We start from the raw sequence: 23,195 nt of genomic DNA on the forward strand, positions 1-23,195 counted from the left end.
ATTGCTGATTGGGTCTGCTTCCACCCACTCCAGCCAATCCTGGAACTTGCTCGGCCGCTGACGAGCAAGCCGCGCCGCTGCTTCAGGATTGGTAGCCGAGCTGTGAGTGTCGCGCATTTTCTGACGATTCGGAGAACATGGCGGCCGAGTGTGGTAGCGATTCACAGCTGAGAAGAAGAAGGCGCCGGGACCCGGAGGAACCGGAAAGAACGGAACTCAGCGCTCGAGAGCTGGTAGTGGCAGTGCCTCAAGAGAACGAAGAAGAAAATGAAGAGCGCTGGGTTGGGCCTTTACCTGTAGAGGCAACATTGGCGAAGAAGAGGAAAGGTAGCTACCGAGACAGGCACAGGGCGAGATGAAATCCTGTGTCCTCCGAGTAGGCGAGTTCAAATCAGACTCCAGAACAGAGAGTGTGTGATTGTAGGGATTTATGTCGTCAGAACAGAGGATCGGTCGTCTTCTCACTTCTGGCCGTTCTCTACTCCGAAATAGTAATTTGGACAGAGTAAAGCATTTTTTTAATAGGATCTAACAATCTCTGGTTTGTTACAATAGAGGCTAAAGCTATCTTGCCATTACTCACGTGTTTGGCACCGCTCATTTAATCCGTACAGCTGCCGTATGAGGTTGGAAGTTTTAACCCCGTTTAGCAGATGTGGAAAAGAAAACTGTTTCTATTTAAGGTTTTTAGTTGAAGACTGTTGGTAGTGTATTTGGCCACCCAGGAAGGTGGTGCCTATTTAGAGTCTTAAAGAATAGATAAGGATAATTTAATTCCTGACTCCACCACCAAAGAGTTTTCTGACAATTACATCAGTTGCCTAGATTTTTCCAAGTTTTTCATCCAGAAACCAAGATCTGTGGTTTTCAAACCATACTCGTGAGACATGGCCTGAAACATTTTGCCACTAGCGTGTAATAGTGACAAAATTTTATCAAATAAAAGGGGTAGTCCAAAAAAGGGGGGAGATGTTGGTGAAAGGGTCACATTAAATTTTCTTATTTTTCAGGTTCTTTGGAATGTTTTCCTTAAACGTATAAGACCATTAAAATGTGGTCTTTGTGAAGGCTCAAATCCTTATGACTCTTCCAACTTAAAAATTTTAAGTGATTTCTCATTATTTTTAAAACAAATGTACAAACTTCCTAATAGAGTATGTAAGGCCCTTGATATGATTCCTCCTTCAGCACATTTCCATTATTTCCTCTCCCAAATCCTTGATCCTCCTTACTCTTTGTCCAAGCCATACTATAACACTAGAGAATGGGGCATGCCCTTTTACAACTGCGAATGTCCACGTGGGTGTCACAAAGTCTACCTGGAATAATTTTCCTCACCCACTTCACTTAACCTTCTGTCCTTCACCCTTTAGCTCAGTTATTACTTTCTCTGGAAAACCTATGACTTTTCCAGTTTGGGCTGTTTCTAAAGCACATTGATCATAAGTATGAGATGTATTTATCAGAGTGAAATTTTTGTGTATCCAAATTTTGAATACAATTTGGATACAGATACAGCAAAATTTTATGTATCGAAATTTTGAATAAACTACTTTTTTGAATATTGTTCCTTAACACCTTTAAAGTGCAGTTACCTTTTTTACTGCTAAGTCTTTTAAGTTAAATGTTTCCATAGCAATTGTTTCCTCATTGCACTTGCTACATTTTTAAATTGTATGTTTATTCATGTGATTGTCTCATGAATGTTTCTCTTCACTGTTAAGACTGTAAGCATATAAAAGCAAAGACCATACCTATTTTGCTCCCGTGCTTGGTACAGTGCTTTCCATATAGAGGGTACTCAGTAAGTATTGAATGAATGAATATTACTATGTGTATGTTCGCAATTATTTTCTTGCACTAGATATCAGGTCCTTTTTTGTGAAAATGAGTGGAAATGGAAAAGTCCAAAAATATCAAAGTGCTGATATTAGCATTAGGAAACAAAGAGCTTATAAACTTAATACAGTTGAGATAGATGCTTATTCAGATTAATCAGTAGTGTATTCAGTTTGAAGAAAAAGTTGAAATTCAAAAGCATGTATGAAATGTTAGAAAAATATCACTGAAGATTTTATCTAGAAGGATAGGGGTTTAAAACTTAGTGGAAATAGAACCATCCCGTTTAACGTGTTCTTTGGACATTGGAATTTTGTACACATTTTCAGAAAGATACTATAAATGGTTATATGGCTCTACCTTACATTATATGGCTCTCTCTCTATATATATATTATATATTATATGGCTCTAACAATGATGGTTTTCTCAGGACGGTGTTAACTCTTCATGTCCATGTCCCTTGGAACCTAGTTTGTTTTCAGTAAATATCTGTTCAACAAGTGAACTAACAGCAAAAGGAATATGCATCAGGATTAAATTTAGCTGTGTATTACAGAAAAATCCAAATGACAATAAATAAAGAAAAAAAATCCAAATTGACAATAAAGATAAAAGTCCTAAAGTAGACAGTCTGGGATTGGTGTGGAGGCTCCAGATTTCCTTCCTAGTTTTCTGCCGCAACATCACTAGGATATGGACCTCATGTTTGTCGTTGGTGGTTATCTCCCAGTTTCAAACTGTCAGTCTGGGGAAAGGAAGAATGGCACAATTCTTGAGGGAGACTTCTTGACTGTTACACAACACTTCCACTTTTATTTCATTGGTACTTAGTCACTCCTAACTGCAGAGAAGGTGAGAAAGATACTATAGCTGGATGTCAGTATTCACATATAAAAATGGAGGTTCTGTTACTGAAAATGAAGAGAGAAGTAATTTGTTGGACACAACTTTGAGCTTGCTAAATAGCAGTTATGAAAAACCATGAAACAATCATGCTTAATTTATGAACTTTTAATGGGCGTGTTTGGCCATCTTTGGATTGTTTCTAGGTACAAGTATGTCATTTTTTTACTAGTAAAATTTTTTATAGCTCATACCATGAAATATTTCCTCAGATTACTACTCTTAAAAATGTTTTGCCCTTGGAAAAAGTTTGAGAAGCACTCAACTGGACATTCTCTAGGATTTTCTCAGCTCCAAAAATCTAAGCATTTATTACGTTTACTCAAACCTAGTATCAGTGACTTCAAAGAGGATCATTGCCTTCAAGATAAACTGAGATGTTCTGGATGGCCTCTAACCTCTTACTACTTATTTAAATTAGCAGTAATAATTGGATCTATGTGGTTGAAAAGTTGGTTGTGATATTTTCATGAAACTTAAGGTTTTTGTCTTTTAATGGAACTTTTATATTAAGCCAGAGCCACTCAATTCTTAAGTTCTGGGACACAGTTAAGCATCCGTATAATACCTGAGAATGTTTCATGACCAAATAAACAACGGTGCTATTCAGTACCATGAAATAATAAGTTACAACTGACATAACAGACACTGGATATTTTTTCATTACGTGTGAATTGAGAGAAATTAAAATCTAAAAGAAAATACAAAATGGGATTTAGTTCCAGTTGTTAAAAATATTTTTCTTTGCTTTTTTCTCTTAGTTCTAGAGTTTGAAAAAGTCTATCTTGATAATCTCCCCAGTGCATCCATGTATGAGCGCAGTTACATGCATAGAGATGTTATCACCCATGTGGTGTGCACCAAGTAAGTCTGTCTATATTTTTTTCTGAGAAGTTTATTGTTTTTTTAAATACTATAGTTTTGAGGTGAATTGTAGAAGTAGCTTTAGGATATTGAGGATTTCTATTTCATTCCATAGGTTTTGAAATTGTTTGTTAAATAAATACCTACATGCTCTTTCCTATATCATACAAAGATGCATTCTCTAAGACCAAATTCCCTAGTTTGTATACATGTCTTTTGGAGACAAATGCCAATAGGGGATAATCCAGGTAGTGTCAGAGCTTCAGTGAAGGAGAGTGTATTAGTTAGTTAATTTGGGAGTAGTTGGTAGCTTGCCTTTTCAGTACAAATGGGAAGAATGATGAGATCCAAGATATTCTGGAAATGTCACAGAACCTTCAAAATAGCTGAATAGGGTTTTGTAGAAGGAATAGTAAACTCTGCTCTTTGTTGAGCTCATATTATGTCTAGGTCCTGTGTCAAGGCTTTTTCATTAATTGTCCCATTTATCTTAACAGTCATACAAGTAGTATCCATCTACATTTTACAGATAAGGAAACAGGTTTAGAGGGGTTAAGTGGCAGTTGAGTGTGGAGAAAAAAGGCAAGAAATCCCAAAGTTTTCTATTTCTTATATGGATTTTGAACCTGACTGGGAGAGTAACATCACATATGTGTATACATGTGTCTATGTGTGTGTGTGTGTAGGAGGCTAATATAGTAATCATAGATGAATTAGGATAGTGGCTGAGATGATATTGGCAGTGAGTATGGAAAGAAGTAGATGATTTACTTTGCTGTTTAGATCAGTTTATTCTTGATCTCTTAGAGACAATTAAAAGATTTAAATTAAATATCTTTATATTCCTTTTATGGGATAATTTTGACCAAATATTAGCTCTTTTCCTAGTAGAAAGTTGTCAGTTAATAAGGCAGCATATAGGACTAGCTTTCTGTCACTCCAGGTTTCTTTGTTTAACCTAAGGCAGCAGACTATAATGGAAAGATTTTTGAAGATTTTATAGAAACCTAGTGTTTTGAAGTTAGGCAAATCCAATATTGAATGCTCTTCTCCACCTACAGACCTGGGACAAATATATTTAACATTTTTAAACTATTTCCTAATTTTTAAAAAGATGGTGAAAAATATTCACCTTATAGAGTTGTTGTGAAGATGGATATAACTAAGATAATGTATATAGAGTACTCGACATATAATAGCTTTCAACAAATGGTTTCTATTTTATATAACTGATGAGAGGCTATACTGTACAAAATTTTGGTACTTAACCAAAATACCTTGGATAATATCTGAAAGAAACTTACATTGAATTTTGCTTTATACATAAGTAGTATGTTGGGATTTAATTATTTATCACCTTCTGAAAGATAGTACATTTTCCCTGTGAAAAGACTGCCTGTACGGTAATTTTAGCATTAAAGGACTCTGTGATCCAGTGATTCCTTGTGAGACTTTTTTAATGTCAAGATTACCTCAGTCCTGATCCTAGCTCTTAGATTTAAAATTAGTGCATCATGGAACTCTCTTTAGTGCTCTGTGGTGACAAAGAGGGGATATATTGAACATGTTTACATATAGCTGATTCACTTTGCTGTACAGCAGAAACTAACACAACATTATAAAGCAATTATACGCCAGTAAAAAAAAATAAATAAGATTAGTGCAGCAGTAGCTGTTATGATATCCAGAAAAGAGCTTCAAATTTTGCAATGTTATATCTACCCAAATACAGTGATATAGTGGTTTGTATAAAGGAAGATTTTTTTTGTAATCTCTTTTTTAAGAGTCCAAGATTCTCAGTAAATGATTGGCTTGGGGGCACAAAGTGATTTTTGCATCTGTTTATGAAAGTAACTTCTACAATTTTATATGCAGGACAGACTTTATTATTACTGCTAGTCACGATGGACATGTGAAATTCTGGAAAAAAATAGAAGAGGGAATTGAATTTGTTAAACATTTTCGTAGTCACCTAGGTAAGAATTTCACTATTTTTTTGGCTGTATTGATTAAAGTTTCCTTTTAAATTTTTTTTTCCTTTTAATTATATCCATTTCTTTGATGTTTACTAGAATGTTTTGATTTGGTTTCTTTAAATAGGAGTTATTGAGAGTATTGCAATTAGCTCTGAGGGAGCTTTATTCTGTTCCGTGGGTGATGATAAAGCAATGAAGGTGTTTGATGTAGTGAACTTTGACATGATCAATATGCTGAAGCTTGGGTGAGTCTTTTAAAGTGCGTGTATATATATATATATATATATATTTTTTTTTTTTCTACTTAATGAAAGAATTCTTGAACTAAACTTCACCATTTCATAGGTATTTCTAAACAGAATATATTACCATTCTATTAAAAAATGTGCCTTTAGATTTTGCTTGGGAAAATTATTATGAATCTTTGTTATGATGTTGTTTGTGGGCTTCTGCTGTGAGTTTTGTCATTAATTACAACAGAAATGTCCAAGTAGCACCATAACAAGGATTAATTATATCCATTTTACACTACTTAATAATTTAATGAGCATCCATCATGTCTTATTTACTGGCATTTAAATTAACTTCCTTATAATGCTTATTTCAGTAATATAGCATTGTGTTTTTATAAGGCTTACGCACATTTTTGGAATTGTTGGTGATTTTAAACTTTAAAGTATATTGATACTCAAACTATGTAGTTAGACTGTGCAGTAACGAAATTAAACAAAAGACCATGGGCTGCGTGGCTTAAGCAACAGAAATATATTTTCTCACACTTCTGGAGGTTCAGTTTAGTTCAGTCGCTCAGTTGTGTCCGACTCTTTGCAACCCCATTGACTGCAGCACGCCAGGCTTCCCTGTCCATCACCAACTCCTGGAGCCCAGTCAAACTCATGTCCATCAAATCAGTAATGCCATCCAGCTATCTCATCCTCTGTCGTCCCCTTCTCCTCCTGCCTTCAATCTTTCCCAGGATCGGGGTCTTTTCCAGTGAGGAGATTGGAAAGTCCAAAACTTCTGAAGGTGGAAAGTCCAAAATCAATGTTCCAGTGGTGTGTGTTTTCTGGCAAGGACTCTTCCGGGTTTCATACTTTGTCCTCATTAAATACAGGGGAAAGAGGGGAATATTTTGCTCTTCCACTTCTTAGAAGGCCAAAGGCCTGTTGGATTAGGGCTCTACCTTTCTGACCTCATTTAATTATCTCTTTAAAACCCTTTCTCCAGATACAGTAACTTTGCGGATGAGGGCTTCACCATGTGAATTGGAGGAAGGTGAGGATTAGAACTACACAGTTCAGTATTTGACAGTACTTTTTGGGAATTTCCTTCAAAACCAGTTTATGAACCACTAAAAGAAGTCAGTCTCATTATTTATGATTAAAAACTTATTTTTTGACTACAAATAGAAATACCTATTGATCATGTGTCATATTCCCAGCTTTGTTTCCCCCAGACTTTAGCTGTTTGTTTGTATATTTTTTGTTTCCCCCAGACTTTAGCTGTTTGTTTATATATTTTCAATCAAATATATGTTGAACATTTGCCACCCTTGAGGGTAGTGAAAGAGAACAGGCATATCTTGTTTTATTGCACTTTGCACACACTGTGTTTTTTTTTTTTTTTTTTTTTTTTTTTACAAATAACAAGTTTGTGGCAACCCTGCATGGAGGAAGTCTGTACTCACCATTTTTTCCAAGGGCATTTGCTCAACTTGTGTCATTATTTCACATTTAGTAATTCTCATAATGTTTCATTTTTTGTTATTACTATACTTGTTATAGTGATCAGTGATCTTTCATGTTACTGTTACAAAAAGATTACAACTTGCTGAAGCCTCATGTGATAATTAACATTTTTTAAGCAATAAAGTATTTTTTAATTAAAATATGTATGCTGCTGCTAAGTCGCTTCAGTCGTGTCTGACTCTGTGCGACCCCATAGACGGCAGCCCACCAGGCTCCGCCATCCCTGGGATTCTCCAGGCAAGAATACTGGAGTGGGTTGCCATTTCCTTCTCCAGTGCATGAAAGGGAAAAGTGAAAGTGAAGTCACTCAGTCGTGTCCGACTCTTAGCGACCCCATGGACTGTAGCCTACGAGGCTCCTCCGTCCATGGGATTTTCCAAGCAAGAGTACTGGAGTGGGGTGCCATTGCCTTCTCCGAAAATATGTATATATACATGTAATTTTTTAGACATAATGTGATTGCAGACTTCGATAGAAATACAGGTAGTGTAAACAAACTTTTATTGTGCACTGGGAAACCAAAGAAAATCCATATGGCTCACAGTATTGCAATTTTCAATTTTTGTGATCTAGAACCAAACCTGCAACATCTCCAAGCTATGCCTGTGTCTTTTAAAATTTGATAGAAATTCTGAGAGTCCTCAAAAAGTATTGAGCACTAGCTCTGGAGTAACTAACTGGAGTAACTGTAACTTCTCAGACTGATGATTTTGAAGGAGACAACACACAATTGAATATATAAGTTTATTATGTTGATTACATCTGTCCAGTTCTTTTACACTTCATCAGGTAACATGTTCAAAGCTCATAGTATTAAGATCTCAAGCTACTGATAATGAGAGAGTGATATCAGAATGTTTTTCTTCTGAGCAAAGCCATGACTAAAATATTTTGACCTTAAATATTTCAAGAATGGATCTGTAAAGTATACTAACATGCTAACCTGTTTAAAAGTAAGGTATACATAGACAGGGGCTTCCCGGGTAGAGCTAATGGTAAAGAACCTGCCTGCCAATGCAAGAGACATAAGAGATCCATGTCTGATCCCTGGGTAGGGAAGATCCCCTGGAGGACCTGGGCATGGCAACCCACTCCAGTATTCTTGCCTGGAGAATCCCATGGACAGAGGAGCCTGGCAGGCTACAGTCCATTGGGTCCCAAACAGTCGGACATGACTGAAGTGACTTAGAATAGCACATACATAGACAGAGACATCGAGATCCAACCAAAAAAAAAAATGCCTCAGAATATTTTAAGAACCAGTTCTGTTTCGGTTTCCTTGTAAATACTTGCTGTATGAGTTCTCTTCTTGTGGTTTGATCGGTCTTCAGAAGTTATCATTCATTTATGAGGTCAGAAACAGAAAAATTAGTAACTTTTCCTATTCTTCCCCATTCTGTATCTCGCTGCTACTTTTTATCAAAGAATCTAAAACTGGCTAAATCGCTGGCGGGGACATTTTTTGGTGATGGGAATGTGTAAGGATGCTTATGACTTGTTTTGGCCTCTTCTTATCCCCCTCAATTCTTTACTGTTTTAGGTATTTCCCTGGACAGTGTGAGTGGATCTATTGCCCGGGGGATGCCATATCTTCAGTTGCTGCTTCTGAGAAAAGTACAGGAAAAATTTTCATTTATGATGGTCGAGGAGATAACCAGCCACTGCATATCTTTGACAAACTCCATACATCACCTCTTACTCAGATACGGCTAAACCCAGTTTATAAAGCAGTAGTGTCTTCTGACAAATCTGGAATGATTGAATACTGGACCGGTCCTCCTTATGAGTATAAATTCCCCAGAAATGTGAACTGGGAATATAAAACTGACACAGATTTATATGAATTTGCCAAGTGCAAGGCTTATCCAACCAGCATATGTTTTTCACCTGATGGGAAGAAAATAGCCACTATTGGTTCTGACAGAAAAGTTAGAATTTTCAGGTTCTTAACTGGAAAACTCATGAGAGTCTTTGATGAATCACTAAGTGTAAGTGCCACATAAATTTAATCAGGTTTTTCTTAAAAGATTTTTTTCTGGACATGGACATTTAGATTGATGATTAAGTTGCTTCTCACATTGAAGATACTGTTTGTCTGCTGTCTTGCATTGTTACTCTTCAACTCTCTTCTCTAGGTTTATGATGTGATATTTTCTGAGCCAGTTTTTCTTACACTTATGTGCTGTTTTTGTAGTTTTGTTGTTTGAAAGCTCATTCTTTTGAGATCCTCAAAACCCATGCGAGGCCTCCTTCTCTTCTCATTCTTTTCACTCCTGCCTTCTATATGACTGCTTAAAAATTTGTTTCTCCAGCTTTCTATTATAAACAGACCTGGCCCTATCCTTTTATTTTATTTATTTATTTTTGCTGTCTTCATGAATGGCACCAGTATGTATCTGCTTGCACAAGCCAGAAATCTGAGTCATCTTTAACTGTTTTTCCTTACCAGTCTATTTAATTCATCATGAGTCCTGTCAATTTTACTTTCTACATATACTTTAAATACATATATTTCCTTTTAGCACAGCTGTGACTACCCTAGCTCATAATCTGTTGCCTGGCCTACTCCCTGTATCTATTCTAGCTTCTTTCTAACCTGTTATCCATGCTCCACCCAAAGGAATCTTTTCAAAACACATTATCTTATCATGTCATCCTTTGAATCTTTCAGTGACTACCTGTTGTTTTTAGGATCAAGACCAAAATCATGGCCTACCATATTGTACCCCTCCCTGCTACTTCAACCTACTGTAATTCACCTCCCTCCCTGCCTCTACTGTACCCAGCCAGGCCTTCTTTCAGTTTCTTGGCTACGTCTCCCACCACAGCGCCTTTACATATGCTGTCCCTCCTAGTTGGAGTGACCCCTAGTCCCATTAATCCTCATTCCTCCCCTTACCTATTGAACTCATCCTTCAGATCTCAAAAAATCATTTCCCCCAGTGATCTTCCACTATTCTTCCAGTCTCAGACTACTTATATTTTTTAATGTGGTAGTGTATCACTATTTATTTTCTTTTAGAGTATTTGGCCTTATTATTTGATTAATGTGTATCAACCCCCTGCAGTAGATTAAACCGTGTGTCATTTATGGTCCTGTATCTGTTTCGCTCGTGATTGAATCTCCAGCTCTAAGAATGATACCCGACACATTATTACTGTTAACAAGAATTTATTGGGACTTTGCTAGTGGTCCAGTGGTTAAGACATAGCACTTCCATTGCAGGGGGCATGGGTTCAATCTCTGGTTGCAGAATGAAGATCCTGAATGCCTCATGGCATAGCCAAAAAACAGAGGGAAGAAAAGAAGTATTTATTAGAGCATGTAGCTGTAGAATGAGTTTTTATCTATGCAAAGATAATTGGTTTTGTGGATATTTGAGTCTTATCACGTTTCCATCTTGTGGTTCTCTAACTGCTATTGGTATGTTGAATTCTCCAAAAGTCTGTGGGTCAAACCTTTGTAACAATAGTGTTTATTGTACAACAGTGTCAATTCTACAGTCTTTGTAGTCACCAGTTTATAATAGATTCCTTGCATTAAGTGCTTCAAAAATGCTGTCACCTTATTAGTGATGCGGTAATAAGTTGGGTTAATTAGATGCCTGAAGGAATATGAATCCAGACAAAAGGGGAGGTTTGTATGCTAGTCAAATTATCCTCATAACTCATTTTCTTATTGGAAGAATATAGCTTTCCATTATGCTTTTGGGAAAAGGAGAAACCTTGTGTTTTTTCTTCTTTAATGGTGGCTTCAACTTAAATGTAATTTTAAAACTCTTCACAATTTGCAACTCTTTCTAGATTCCTTAAGAAAGCAAATCTATTCTCTGGATGTAAACCATTTAACACATATACTCTGAGCTGTTGAATTCACTCTATTTCATTGTTGTCTTTAATATTTGTAGAAATTATAGGATTAGTGTGATAAGATCAGTAGCAAAGTATAGGACAGAAGTTGAGATTCAGGATGAGAGAGTTTGCCAAAAAAAAGAGGGGGTGCAAATGCCAATTAATTTAGTAAGAATGCTAGTGACTAGTTAGTTAATGACTGATATCTCATAGTTCCATGTTAAGGGGTCTAACTAGTTAGAGTCCTAGTTTAATAGACAAATTTAATTGGATGGTGTGAAGTTGTATCTTTTAGTATTTTATTAACCAGGAGTACTGCATATGGCCATACAGAGATGATGAGATGATCAGAGATGCAGCTATTAAAGCTAGACTATTGTAAAAAACACCAATACAGTATATTAATGCATATATATGGAGTTTAGAAAGACAGTAACAACAATCCTATATGCAAGACAGCAAAAAGAGACACAGATGTAAAGAACAGACTTTTGGACTATGTGGGAGAAGGTGAGGGTGGGATGATTTGAGAGAATAGCATTGAAACATGTATATTACCATATGTGAAATAGATGACCAGTGCACGTTTGATGCATGAAGCAAGGCACTCAAAGCTGGTGCTCTGGGACAACCCAGAGGGATGGGATGGGAAGGTGGGAGGGGAGTTCAGGATGGGGGGACACATGTACCCCTGTGCCTGATTGATGTCAACGTATGGCAAAAACCACCACAATATTGTAAAGTAATTATCCTCCAATTAAAATAAATTAATTTTTTTAAAAAGATACTGATGTGCTTAAAAGCTTAAATTAGCATTTATTACTTTTACATGGGCAGATGACCATCTATAAACTTTATTTCTTGAAAATGAATCTTCTTTCTAGCAAAAATAATCAGACTCCCATAATACAAAAATGTAACCTCGCATCCAGGCTATTTCTGGCAAATGAGTAAAGCAATAATATATCAGTTCAGAGACTGGCAACAAGAAACCCTAATGTTTTTCCCTAACACATATACCTCCTTTTGAGTTACGTATATTATTGTTCTTTCCACATCTAGAAAAACCAGAGATTTTGTTAATGCAAGCATGAAAAAAAGTAGTAGATGGGACATAAGCTTGACTGACTTCTTTTCATTTGCAATAGAGAGCCAGTTTTGATTTCTGCAGTTTGATGCCCCAAATGTTGGGAAAACTGAATGTAAAGATCACATCTTTGGGGAGGCTGGTAGTGTGATTGTACATAGTAACTGAGATATGACCCTTATCTTGAAAGTTGTGTATTAAATATCTAAAGAAAAGTAAATCAAATGTCCAAACTGAAGGGCACTCATAAAATCCATCCATCCTAAATCACATTTACCTAATGATAATCTAAATATATAGTGGTGCTCCAAAATAACTTGAAACATTTTCTGCAATATGCTGCTGCAATATGAAATTGTTATAAATTAGTGAAATCATAAAAAATAAAATTGAGTGCTTGTTAAATGGCAGGTCCATGATCCTGGAACAAGGACTCACAGTCCATATCTGCATTGTGCAGCTTAATAACCACTAGCCACATAGGGGTGCTGAACACTTGGCATGTGACTAGTCCAAATTGAGCTGGACTAAAAGTATAAAATACACACTGGACTTCAAAGACTTAATATAAAAAGGAAAAACGATCTCAATTTTTAAATATTGCTTAATATTTTAATGTCTTTATGTTGCTTTTTTGTATTATTGATTTTGCTTAATGTCTTTGATAATTTAGATATATTGGGTTGAATAATAGATTAATTTCATGTTCATTTTTACTTCATTTAACATAGCTACTAAAAAATTTTAAATTACATATATGGTTTATATTGGAAAGTGCTAGTCTGTGGCTTATAAAATGCAGCAGATACATTGTTTCTGCAGAAAAAGCAGTAGTTAACTCTTATTTTTTTTTAATTAGAAGAACCAGTTAGTATAAATACTGATTTTTATGATTGAATTTTCTAATTCAATTCCTGGTTATAGTGTTTGTAGAGTACTCCTTAAGAAGATATATAAGTACATAAACTGTCAGTGGCTATTAATGGACACTCTGCTTTTATTTAAATTCTCCTTCCCTTTATCATGTAACATTATTTTTGTTAATAAACGGTTTGTTTCCTAGATGTTTACTGAACTGCAGCAGATGAGGCAACAGCTACCAGACATGGAATTTGGTCGACGGATGGCTGTAGAACGTGAATTGGAGAAGGTGGATGCAGTAAGATTAATTAATATAGTTTTTGATGAAACTGGACACTTTGTGCTGTATGGAACAATGCTGGGCATTAAAGTTATCAATGTAGAAACAAACCGGTAAGCTTTAATATCACATGTGCTTTTTAAAAATTTACTTCTAAAGGACTGTTTCCTCCTTTGGGGAAACAATGGGAGTTTTGTTTGTTCCAAGACAAGTGGAATGGTCCCAGATGTCTAAACTTAACCAAATGTTTTGACTGGATTTTTATGTGGTCTTTTGGTTGTTTATAATCTTATGTAAAAAGTTTCCACTCATGTTTGTTAAAGAAATGGAAGAAAGATATGCATAGTTTCAGGTTGTTTTTTTTTTAACAAGTTTCAGTCTGTCTTTTGCTTATTGATTTAAATTAGCCTGTTTCATGTTAAATGTTGCCAAATATTTTAACCACAGAATTCAGCATTACATCCTGCTAGACATAAAATCAGAAGTTAAAATGCATGAAACCACAATAAGCCTTTTGTGCAAACAGCACATTTGGTCTTAGAACAAAATTGCTATAATCAGATACTATCACTGAATGTAAATGAAAAGAAGTTAAAGTATATTTAAAGGAAAAAAATCTTGTACATTTTCACATATAAACAAATTTATATTGTAGTTCTTGGCAATACAGAATTTTTGAAGGCTTGAAGAAACATTAAAATGATAGGGATAGGTTAAAACTGTTTAACTGAATGATTATATTTTTTTAATCTGAAAATTATAAACACCTACCAATTTAAAATAACTTTTTGGGGGGAGTGAGAGAGGCAGTATTTAAAAATACTTTTTAAAAACTTTTTACTGGTTATTTTGTACAAAAATAAAAGATAGTTGATTCCTAGCTTTTATCTGTAAAGTTGGTATAATTGGAGTTAATCCTGATAATTTTATTATATGTATTTTCCAGGTGTGTGCGGATCTTAGGCAAGCAAGAAAATATTAGAGTGATGCAGTTGGCTTTGTTCCAGGGAATAGCCAAAAAACATCGTGCTGCAACTACTATAGAAATGAAAGCTTCTGAAAACCCCGTCCTTCAGAATATTCAAGCTGACCCAACAATAGTCTGTACATCCTTCAAAAAGAATAGATTTTATATGGTATGTGGAAGTATCAATACCAAGAGATAGTCTTTAATGTTTCTTCCAGTTTGATTGGAGTTTTATTTTTTTAACTTGTACTTTCAGCTGAAGAGAATGTTGGCCATGATAGCAGACTTAAGTATTTCTGTACTGTTTTACATCCTGTTTTGAACTAGTTTTCAACCTAGTTTCTACAACTATTTGTGTTGTCTAAGACAATAGGAAGTAAGTGGCTGTGGTAATAATTGCATCCAAAATTGATTTTCCTGTGGACTTTTAAAAATTCTTCTGTTTTAGTATTATTCACCTTTTACTCTTCAACATGACTTGCACATTTCCTTCTCTAGATACAAATCTTTTTTTACCTTTTGATTCCATTGTAATGATGCTACTGTGGTGTACATTCCTGAGAGATATTTTTTTTCTGGAAAATTAAAAGTACTTTGCATGTTAGGTAAGATCGGGCTCAAAATCAAACTACTAACCTATCTAAGAGTAACACTGTTCTAATTTTGTTCAGTTGAGCAGAAAAATCAGAAGTGTAGAGACCTCTGCGTCTGTATCTGTCTTTCATGCTTAGAGACTTTCTAAAACCCAGGTGTGATTATTTTTTTGCCTAAAATCCTTAAATGACTCTCCAGCTGTCTGTATTAACCACTCTCCTAGTTTATCTTTCTTCATTTTTAGTTCATTGTGCTATACTGAACTTGATCCCATTTGTAGGACTTGATGTTATTTTTACTTGGTGGTGTTTGCACAGGTTATTCCTTCTGTCAGCCACAAACCTCTCCCCAGTTCCTCTTCATATTTCAGGTCTCAGCTTGGAAGCCTTCTCCTGACATCAAGTCTGGATTAGGTGTGCCTGCTTGTGTACATGTCACACTTTTTGGAATAATTTAGTGATTTTGTGGGGGAGGGAAGGGGTCTCTGACACTGTCCTCTCTTCCTCAAGATAATATAAAATCCATAAATATAGAGCACTATGTTTTCTTCACATACCAAACTCCGCAGAGTTTGGTGAATTGTCTGACCCATTATAGGGTACTCATTCATTCATCGGGCAATTTACAAGCAGCTGTGATGCTCTGAAGGTTACCAGCATTTGGTAAATGTGGGAAATAGCAGTTTATCTACTCCAGCCAAGTTTTTAGCCTAAAATGGATATATACTTTTAAGATAAGAATTCTGCTTATACACTTTCAAATTAACTGCTAAAGATTTAATATATATGTTAAAGAAAAATACTTTTTCTTGTTATTACCTATAATTTAACTTTTTAAGGTAAAAAGAAATCATAAAAGACAGTTCTTAATATACACTAAATTTAATTTTCCATCCACTGTATTTAAAAATTGTCTTTCCCCAGAGTTTATGTTTGTTGATTAAACCACACATGTTCCTTAGAAACTCTGAAGAGATAGAAAAATAAAAAATTAAGTCACTCACTGAGTATTTATACCGCTAACATTTTCATGAATTATTAGATGTATATTCTTAAATAAGACTGAAATGGTATTCATATATACAAATTTTATATCCCTTTTTTCAAATCCAGTACCATGAAATAAAAGTAAAACTGTATAAAATTTGAACTTTAATAGTTCTATATGTGAACTAAATCAAGATAATTTTTAAAAATTCATATAAATAGTGAAACAGACATGTCATTCTTTGGTAACTGGAGAATAATATGTTAAAGCAGTGACATCCTGGCTTAGTTGTTCCTTTATCTGGAATTGATCCAAGTAGACCAAGGACTGACATTAGGCAAAACAGAGTCTGGGCACTAGATTACCTTTCTGGAACTCAGTTAACATCCACCTTTCTTAGGGGGAAAAGATTTCTGCTTACTGAGAGTCAAATAAAAGAAATAGGCCTTTAGAAGTCCAGAATTTTAACAACTGAAAGTTTTTTCCCAATTATCTGTAGACCTTGAGGATCCTGAGATTTCTGCTTCACTCAAAATATACTGTACATCCTTTCTTCCAAGCTTCAAGGCTTAGATAGATCAGATGGGACTCTGTCCAAAAAAAAAAAAGAGGAGGTCAAGGTCCACTATTGATTCATCTTTGAATCCTCATCCTACCAGCACCAGGTCCTGTTCATAGTAATAACAATTATTAATATGTACATATTGCCTTCTGTGTTAGGCATTATTCTCTAAACACTTTGTCAGTTCAGTTCAGTTCAGTTCAGTTGCTCAGTCGTGTTCAACTCTTTGCGACCCCATGAACTGCAGCACGCCGGGCCTCCCTGTCCATCACCAACTCCTGGAGTCTACCCAAACCCATGTCCATCGAGTTGGTGATGCCATCCAGCCATCTCATCCTCTGTCGTCCCCTTCTCCTCCTGCCCCCAATCCTTCCCGGCATCAGGGTCTTTTCCAATGAGTCAACTCTTCGCATGAGGTGACCAAAGTATTGGAGTTTCATCTTCAATATCAGTCCTTCCAGTGAACACCCAGGACTGATCTCCTTTAGGATGTACTGGTTGGATCTTCTTGCAGTCCAAGGGACTCTCAAGAGTCTTCTCCAACACCACAGTTCAAAAGCATCAATTCTTTGGCGCTCAGCTTTCTTCACCGTCCAACTCACATCCTTACATGACTACTGGAAAAACCATAGCCTTGACTAGACGGACCTTTGTTGGCAAAGTAATGTCTCTGCTTTTCAATATGCTATCTAGATTGGTCGTAACTTTCTTTCCAAGGAGTGAGCGTCTTTTAATTTCATGGCTGCAGTCACCATCTGCAGTGATTTTGGAGCCCAAAAAAATAAAGTCTGACACTGTTTCCACTGTTTCCCGATCTATTTGCCATGAAGTGATGGGACCAGATGCCATGATCTTAGTTTTCTGAATGTTGAGCTTTAAGCCAACTTTTTCACTCTCCTCTTTCACTTTCATCAAGAGGCCCTTTAGTTCTTCTTCGCTTTCTGCCATAACACTTTATATCCTTCATTCAATCTTCATATCAGGTGTCATTTTGAGGTAGTTTTTATTATCATCCTCTTTTATGCATAAGGAGATGCAAAGTAATGAATTTACTTCCCCAAAGTCATGTAACTAGTTAAGTGGCAAACTACAATTCAAACCCAGGCAATCTAAATAGTGAAAAGTAAGCAATAGATGGCAGGTTAGGACATACTAGAAGGCAGAAGCAGAGAGCTACCTCAAAACTGCCTATTTCTAAATGGGTACCCAAAAAAATTTTCACCAAAAAGAAATTAAATTCCATTTGAAATCATTCATCTTCATCATACGAATTTTTTCATTAGGCAAATGTAGACATTTATGTGCCTTGCACATCTATGATTGGAAGCAATTCATAAAATGAGCATTTATTCTGATGTAAATTCTTAGTTTCCTCAAATACTTCATTAGAAATGCAATTTTCTTGTTCATAAATTTTAACCAGATGAAAAATTTAATTCATTTACTCACTTTTTATTTTCCTCGAGTTTACTAAACGAGAACCAGAAGATACAAAAAGTGCAGATTCTGACCGAGATGTTTTTAATGAGAAACCTTCTAAAGAAGAAGTCATGGCAGCTACTCAAGCTGAGGGACCTAAACGGGTGTCAGATAGTGCCATTGTCCACACAAGCATGGGAGACATTCACATCAAACTCTTTCCTGTTGAGTATGTACTGTTTCTGTTGTCATAAATAAATACCAGTGTAAATGTGTATATTTGAAGAAACTGCAACTTCGTGTTATTTTGACTGAAGGTATTTTGAAAAATTGAACTGTTAGATAAAGCATCTTTCCTGAGCTCTCTGATAATTGTTACATTAGAAAATGTGAAAATTTTATACATACATACACATATTTCACAGGTTTATTATTATGAGGACAAAATATAGTAGATATGACAGTGCTGAATGTAAACTATAGATTGACATACAAATGTATATTACCGCTACCATCAACTACACATGCCAACTATAGGTTTTGTGGCTCACTTGTTATAACTGGCTTTCCTCTCACATCTTTAAGGGGAGGATAGTTATTTTTCCTTCCTGACATTTTGAGTTTGCAGAATGAACATACAATACCAAATACAATGCAATACGACTGGTTATTCTTGATCCAAAAGAAGACATCTTTTACAATGCCTTGATTTAAAAGTACTTTGTTATTTTGTTCTGAATGTTTTATGTCCAATATTTTATCATATCTTGACACTGAACAAAAAACTAGGCAATTCTAGACACCTGGACTATCTCATTTTAAGTATTCAGAACCCATGCATCCACTAAGCCTATTCCCTGATGTGCTTGGTACAAGATTCTCTTGCTTCTCTCTGCTGTTCTCAGCATTGGGAACTATTATATGATAATATACAGTATTAAATCATCTCATGAGATTAGTCAGAGAAGGCAATGGCACCCCACTCCAGTACTCTTGCCTGGAAAATCCCATGGACGGAGGATTTTCCATCCATGGGGTCACTAAGAGTCGGACACGACTGAGCGACTTCACTTTCCCTTTTCATTTTCATGCACTGGAGAAGGAAATGGCAACCCACTCCAGTGTTCTTGCCTGGAGAACCCCAGGGACAGGGGAGCCTGGTGGGCTTCCGTCTATGGGGTCGCACAGAGTCGGACACGACTGAAGCGACTTAGCAGCAGCAGCATGAGATTAGTTAATATTATTTAGAAAGTGTATCTGAGTGTGTGACTATCATTTAAAGTTTACTAAATTTAGTAGCTATCATAGCAGTGAGTAAGTCCTTGGTCAGGAAATGTCACCATACTATAACATTGTTTTTATAAGAAAATTACCTTCCCCAGGAACTATATACAGTGGGTTATGGTGCTATGATTATATTTTTTAAAAATACTAAATGACTTTGGAACCTAAATACTCTCAAATTCAAGTAAAATAAGCAGTTGCGATCTAAAGATGGTATATTAAACTATAAGAACAGGCTACTGCCTATATGCCCTGTCAACTCTTGCTGCTTCTGAGATCAGAAGAAATTATGAAAAAAAAGACTGTCTTTCTGAAACATTCAGAAGATTCTGAAAATAGCATTGGGAAGCCAAACTATAAAGAAAACTTTCCTAAGATGCTCCATTAAATTTTCATGTTTTTAATATGTCTCACTAGGTGCCCTAAGACAGTGGAAAATTTCTGTGTTCATAGCAGAAATGGTTATTATAATGGACACACATTTCATCGCATAATTAAGGTAAGTTATGCAAATTTTATGATTTAAGGAAAAGTATGTTATTGTATAACAAGAGGTTTAGAACCTAAGGAATCTCATTCATGCTTAGCACTTTATTAGGAATAGGAAAAATGGACTATGGAAGTCAAAAGAACAATGGATGATCATGAAAATCAGATATAAAATCAAGGATAGGAACAGTAGCATGGTAGCCTTTTTAGAAACACTGCAGCAGTCTTGTCAACAGTTAAAGCCAAGGATCAGGTATAATGAGTAAAGGGTCTTGCTGAGATAAAATCGAAGCCAAGGTAACCTGTTTCTAGTGACTAGATAAAGTCTAGATCTAGAAGATTAAGTATTAGAAGAGCCATGTTGCTACTTTATCTGTGAAAACTACCACTAATACCTGATGAACAGAATGAATTCAGTCCAGGATTTTGTTGAACAGCATTCCATGAAATGTATGGAGCAGCGAGGTAGTTCTTGATTACTGGCAGGTCAGAAATGGCAGGAGAAATGTCAGAAGGAAAAATTAGATTTCAGAGTTCTGAAGGAATTAGTGAAGTGACTGACTAGGACATTCAGAGTATCTAGGAAAGGGGAGAAAAAGAGTGGGCCAATTATGTAAGACCTAACACATTAAACAAGATCCTAAAACTTATCTACACTATTAATTGGCTTTAATTAAATTACTGAGTGAGATAGTGCCTGTCTATAAATGGAAAGACCTTTACATATTTGTTTCCATCATTGAGATAAGGTGGCAGTTATGCAATGAAAATACATAATCTAAATTAAAGTATAACCAAGGATTTACTTTAAAATCAGTTTATAGAATGACTTAAGATTTTATTGAATATAAAGCACTGTTGACAAACATAGGACTCCAAAGCATACATATATGTAATATTACTTTGTCTACTTTCTGTTAAGGGCTTCATGATTCAGACAGGAGATCCAACAGGTACTGGCATGGGAGGAGAAAGTATATGGGGAGGAGAATTTGAAGATGAATTTCATTCAACATTACGACATGACAGACCATATACACTCAGCATGGCCAATGCTGGATCGAATACTAATGGATCCCAGTTTTTCATAACAGTAGTACCAACAGTAAGTAGAACGTACGTGTGTGTGTGCTAAGTCGCTTCAGTCATGTCTGACTCTGCAGCTCGATGGACTGTATGTAGCCTGCCAGGCTCCTCTGTCCATGGGATTCTCTAGTCAAGAGTACTGGAGTGGGTTGCCATGCTTCCTCCAGGGGATCATCCCAACTCAGGGATCGAACCCATGTCTCTTATCTCTCCTGCATTGACAGGCAGGTTCTTTTCTACTAGCGCCACCTGGGAGGCATTTTCTGTAAGCCAAAAGATTCATGGGTTTTGATCTAAGAGAGTGAATTCAGTGGAAAAGAAAGCTTTATTTTTCTCTATTATTTATATATGCTAGGATGTAAAAATGAAAACAATTTAGAAAGGAAAATGGAAAATTACTTAACAAATAAGACTTTAAACAGTACTTTTGTAATTCAGGCCATGTGAGTTTAAGTTAACTTTGCACTATTTGTTGGACAATCCAAAGCAAATTATTCTATCTCTGGGCTTGTTTCCTCATCTTTAGAATAGTAGGATTAGAGTGTAAGAATCCCAATTTTAAGACATTTTTTTCCACATTTTTCTATCTCTGAAATCAGAATGCATTTTCCAGCTCCCTTTGATCTAAAGGATGCAGATATTAAACATTAAACTAAGCTTTTTTATTTTTTATTATAACCTGGAACTACTCTTAAAAGTGTCTAAGTGAAAATATATCTTTTTAATTATATTTTAAAATGAAGCCAAAGTTTAATTCTTTTTAATCAATCACACTGTAGCTTTGATGAAATACATGTAAGAATATCTAGCTCTATTGCTATGCAGTTCTACAAAATTACAGACTTTTATTTTTTAGAATTAAAGAAAACAATTTATAACTACTGTCTGCCAGGTACATGATCTCATGTAATATTCACAATACTTCTAGTATCATTATGAAAGTGAAAGTGTTAGTCCCTCAGTCATGTCCAACTCTTTTGCAACCCCATGGTCTGTAGCCCATCAGGCTCCTCTATCCGTGGGATTCTCCAGGCGATAATACTGGAGTGGGTTGCCATTTCCTTCTCCAGGGGATCTTCCCCACCCAGGGATCAAGCCTGGGTCTCCTGCATTGCAGGCAGATTCTTTACCTTCTGAGCCACCAGGGAACAAAGTTTCAAAAAATAGATGAGGAAACAGTGAGACCTGATGATTTGCCAAAAGTCAAGTAAGTAGCAGAGCCTGAGTCTGAACTCCTATCTCTGATGCCAGAGCACATGCTGCCTAAAATATTCCAGGCTGCTGCCGTGTAGGTGAGGTTACTGCAAAGAAACTTACCTCTAGCAAACATCTCCCAGCTCCCTTTGATCTAAAAGATGCAGATATTAAATATTTAACTATGCTTTTTTATTTTTATTATAACATGGAAACTACTCTTAAAAGCTGCTAAGTGAAAATAATCTTTTTAATTAAAATGAAGCCAAAGTTTAATTCTTTTTAATTTGCTCATCCAGTGGGTGTGATTTAAGAATTTAGGGTTTACCAAGATTTTCTATTTGTCCTCCAACACAGCCTTGGCTTGATAATAAGCACACAGTGTTTGGACGAGTGACTAAAGGAATGGAAGTCGTACAAAGGATCTCCAACGTCAAAGTCAATCCCAAAACAGATAAGCCCTATGAGGATGTCAGCATCATAAATATTACTGTCAAGTAAAATAGATTTGTCTCATTGTATAAATAAAAATACACATACATTAAACACAGGATTATTTTACATAAGGAAGCTCAAGATTTGCTGAATGTACAAATCATGTTTCAGGGATTCAGTATTATATGTGTATTTTTCATTAAAGGCTATTTTTTAAAAACTCTGCCTTTGAGTTTTCTTGCAGTATTTCTCATCCTAAGAGGTAATAAACTCAAATGGACTAAAACTCAGGCAAATAGCACTCTTTATACATAGTTTCTCAAGAGTCTTAAAACCATATTAAGTAATGAGAATGGTATGCATTTGTTCCTCAGCTTTTTAAAAATATGCCAAATAGTTTGCCCTCAAATGTTTCTTTAGATCCTACTCAGTAAAGGGCTCTTTGGTGATATACCATTTCCTTTTTTACAAGGTTTGTATTTCACGCCAAATAGTTTTGTCTTTTGAGCACTGTCAGTTCAGTCGCTCAATCGTGTCCGACTCTTTCCAGTCCCATGGACTGCAGCACGCCGGGCTTCCCTGTCCATCACCAACTCCTGGAGCTTGCTCAAACTCACGTCCGTCGAGTCAGTGATACCATCCAGCCATCTCATCCCCTGTCGTCCCCTTCTCTTCCTGCCTCAGTCTTCCCGACATCAGGGTCTTTTCCAATGAGTCAGTTCTTCGCATCAGGTGGCCAAAGTATTGGAGCTTCAGCTTCAGCATC

The 23,195-nt window shown here is 35.9% G+C and overlaps 1 protein-coding gene across 1 annotated transcript; it reads left to right on the forward strand.

Annotated features, from left to right (window-relative positions):
• Positions 1-122: 122 nt before the first annotated feature.
• PPWD1 (peptidylprolyl isomerase domain and WD repeat containing 1) lies at positions 123-22,649 on the forward strand. Its single transcript, XM_081518240.1, has 11 exons — positions 123-327; positions 3,506-3,608; positions 5,484-5,584; positions 5,709-5,829; positions 8,873-9,320; positions 13,335-13,525; positions 14,359-14,548; positions 17,989-18,170; positions 19,643-19,724; positions 20,637-20,819; positions 22,352-22,649. The coding sequence occupies exons 1-11, from the start codon at positions 138-140 to the stop codon at positions 22,493-22,495; spliced, it is 1,935 nt and encodes a 644-aa protein (XP_081374366.1). The 5' UTR covers positions 123-137; the 3' UTR covers positions 22,496-22,649.
• The last annotated feature ends 546 nt before the right edge of the window (positions 22,650-23,195 follow it).

This window comes from Giraffa tippelskirchi, chromosome 8, assembly GCF_054371585.1.
Source record: "Giraffa tippelskirchi isolate mGirTip1 chromosome 8, T2T-mGirTip1v1.2.pri, whole genome shotgun sequence".
Classification (NCBI taxonomy): Eukaryota; Metazoa; Chordata; class Mammalia; order Artiodactyla; family Giraffidae; genus Giraffa; species Giraffa tippelskirchi.

Bases quoted from the DNA above. Each gene is read 5' to 3' on its own strand.
- PPWD1 (XM_081518240.1), top strand. From the start codon at position 138: ATGGCGGCCGAGTGTGGTAGCGATTCACAGCTGAGAAGAAGAAGGCGC. The intron at 9,321-13,334 runs GTAAGTGCCACA...TTTGTTTCCTAG, and splicing joins TCTTTGATGAATCACTAAGT to ATGTTTACTGAACTGCAGCA. The intron at 13,526-14,358 runs GTAAGCTTTAAT...TGTATTTTCCAG, and splicing joins ATCAATGTAGAAACAAACCG to GTGTGTGCGGATCTTAGGCA.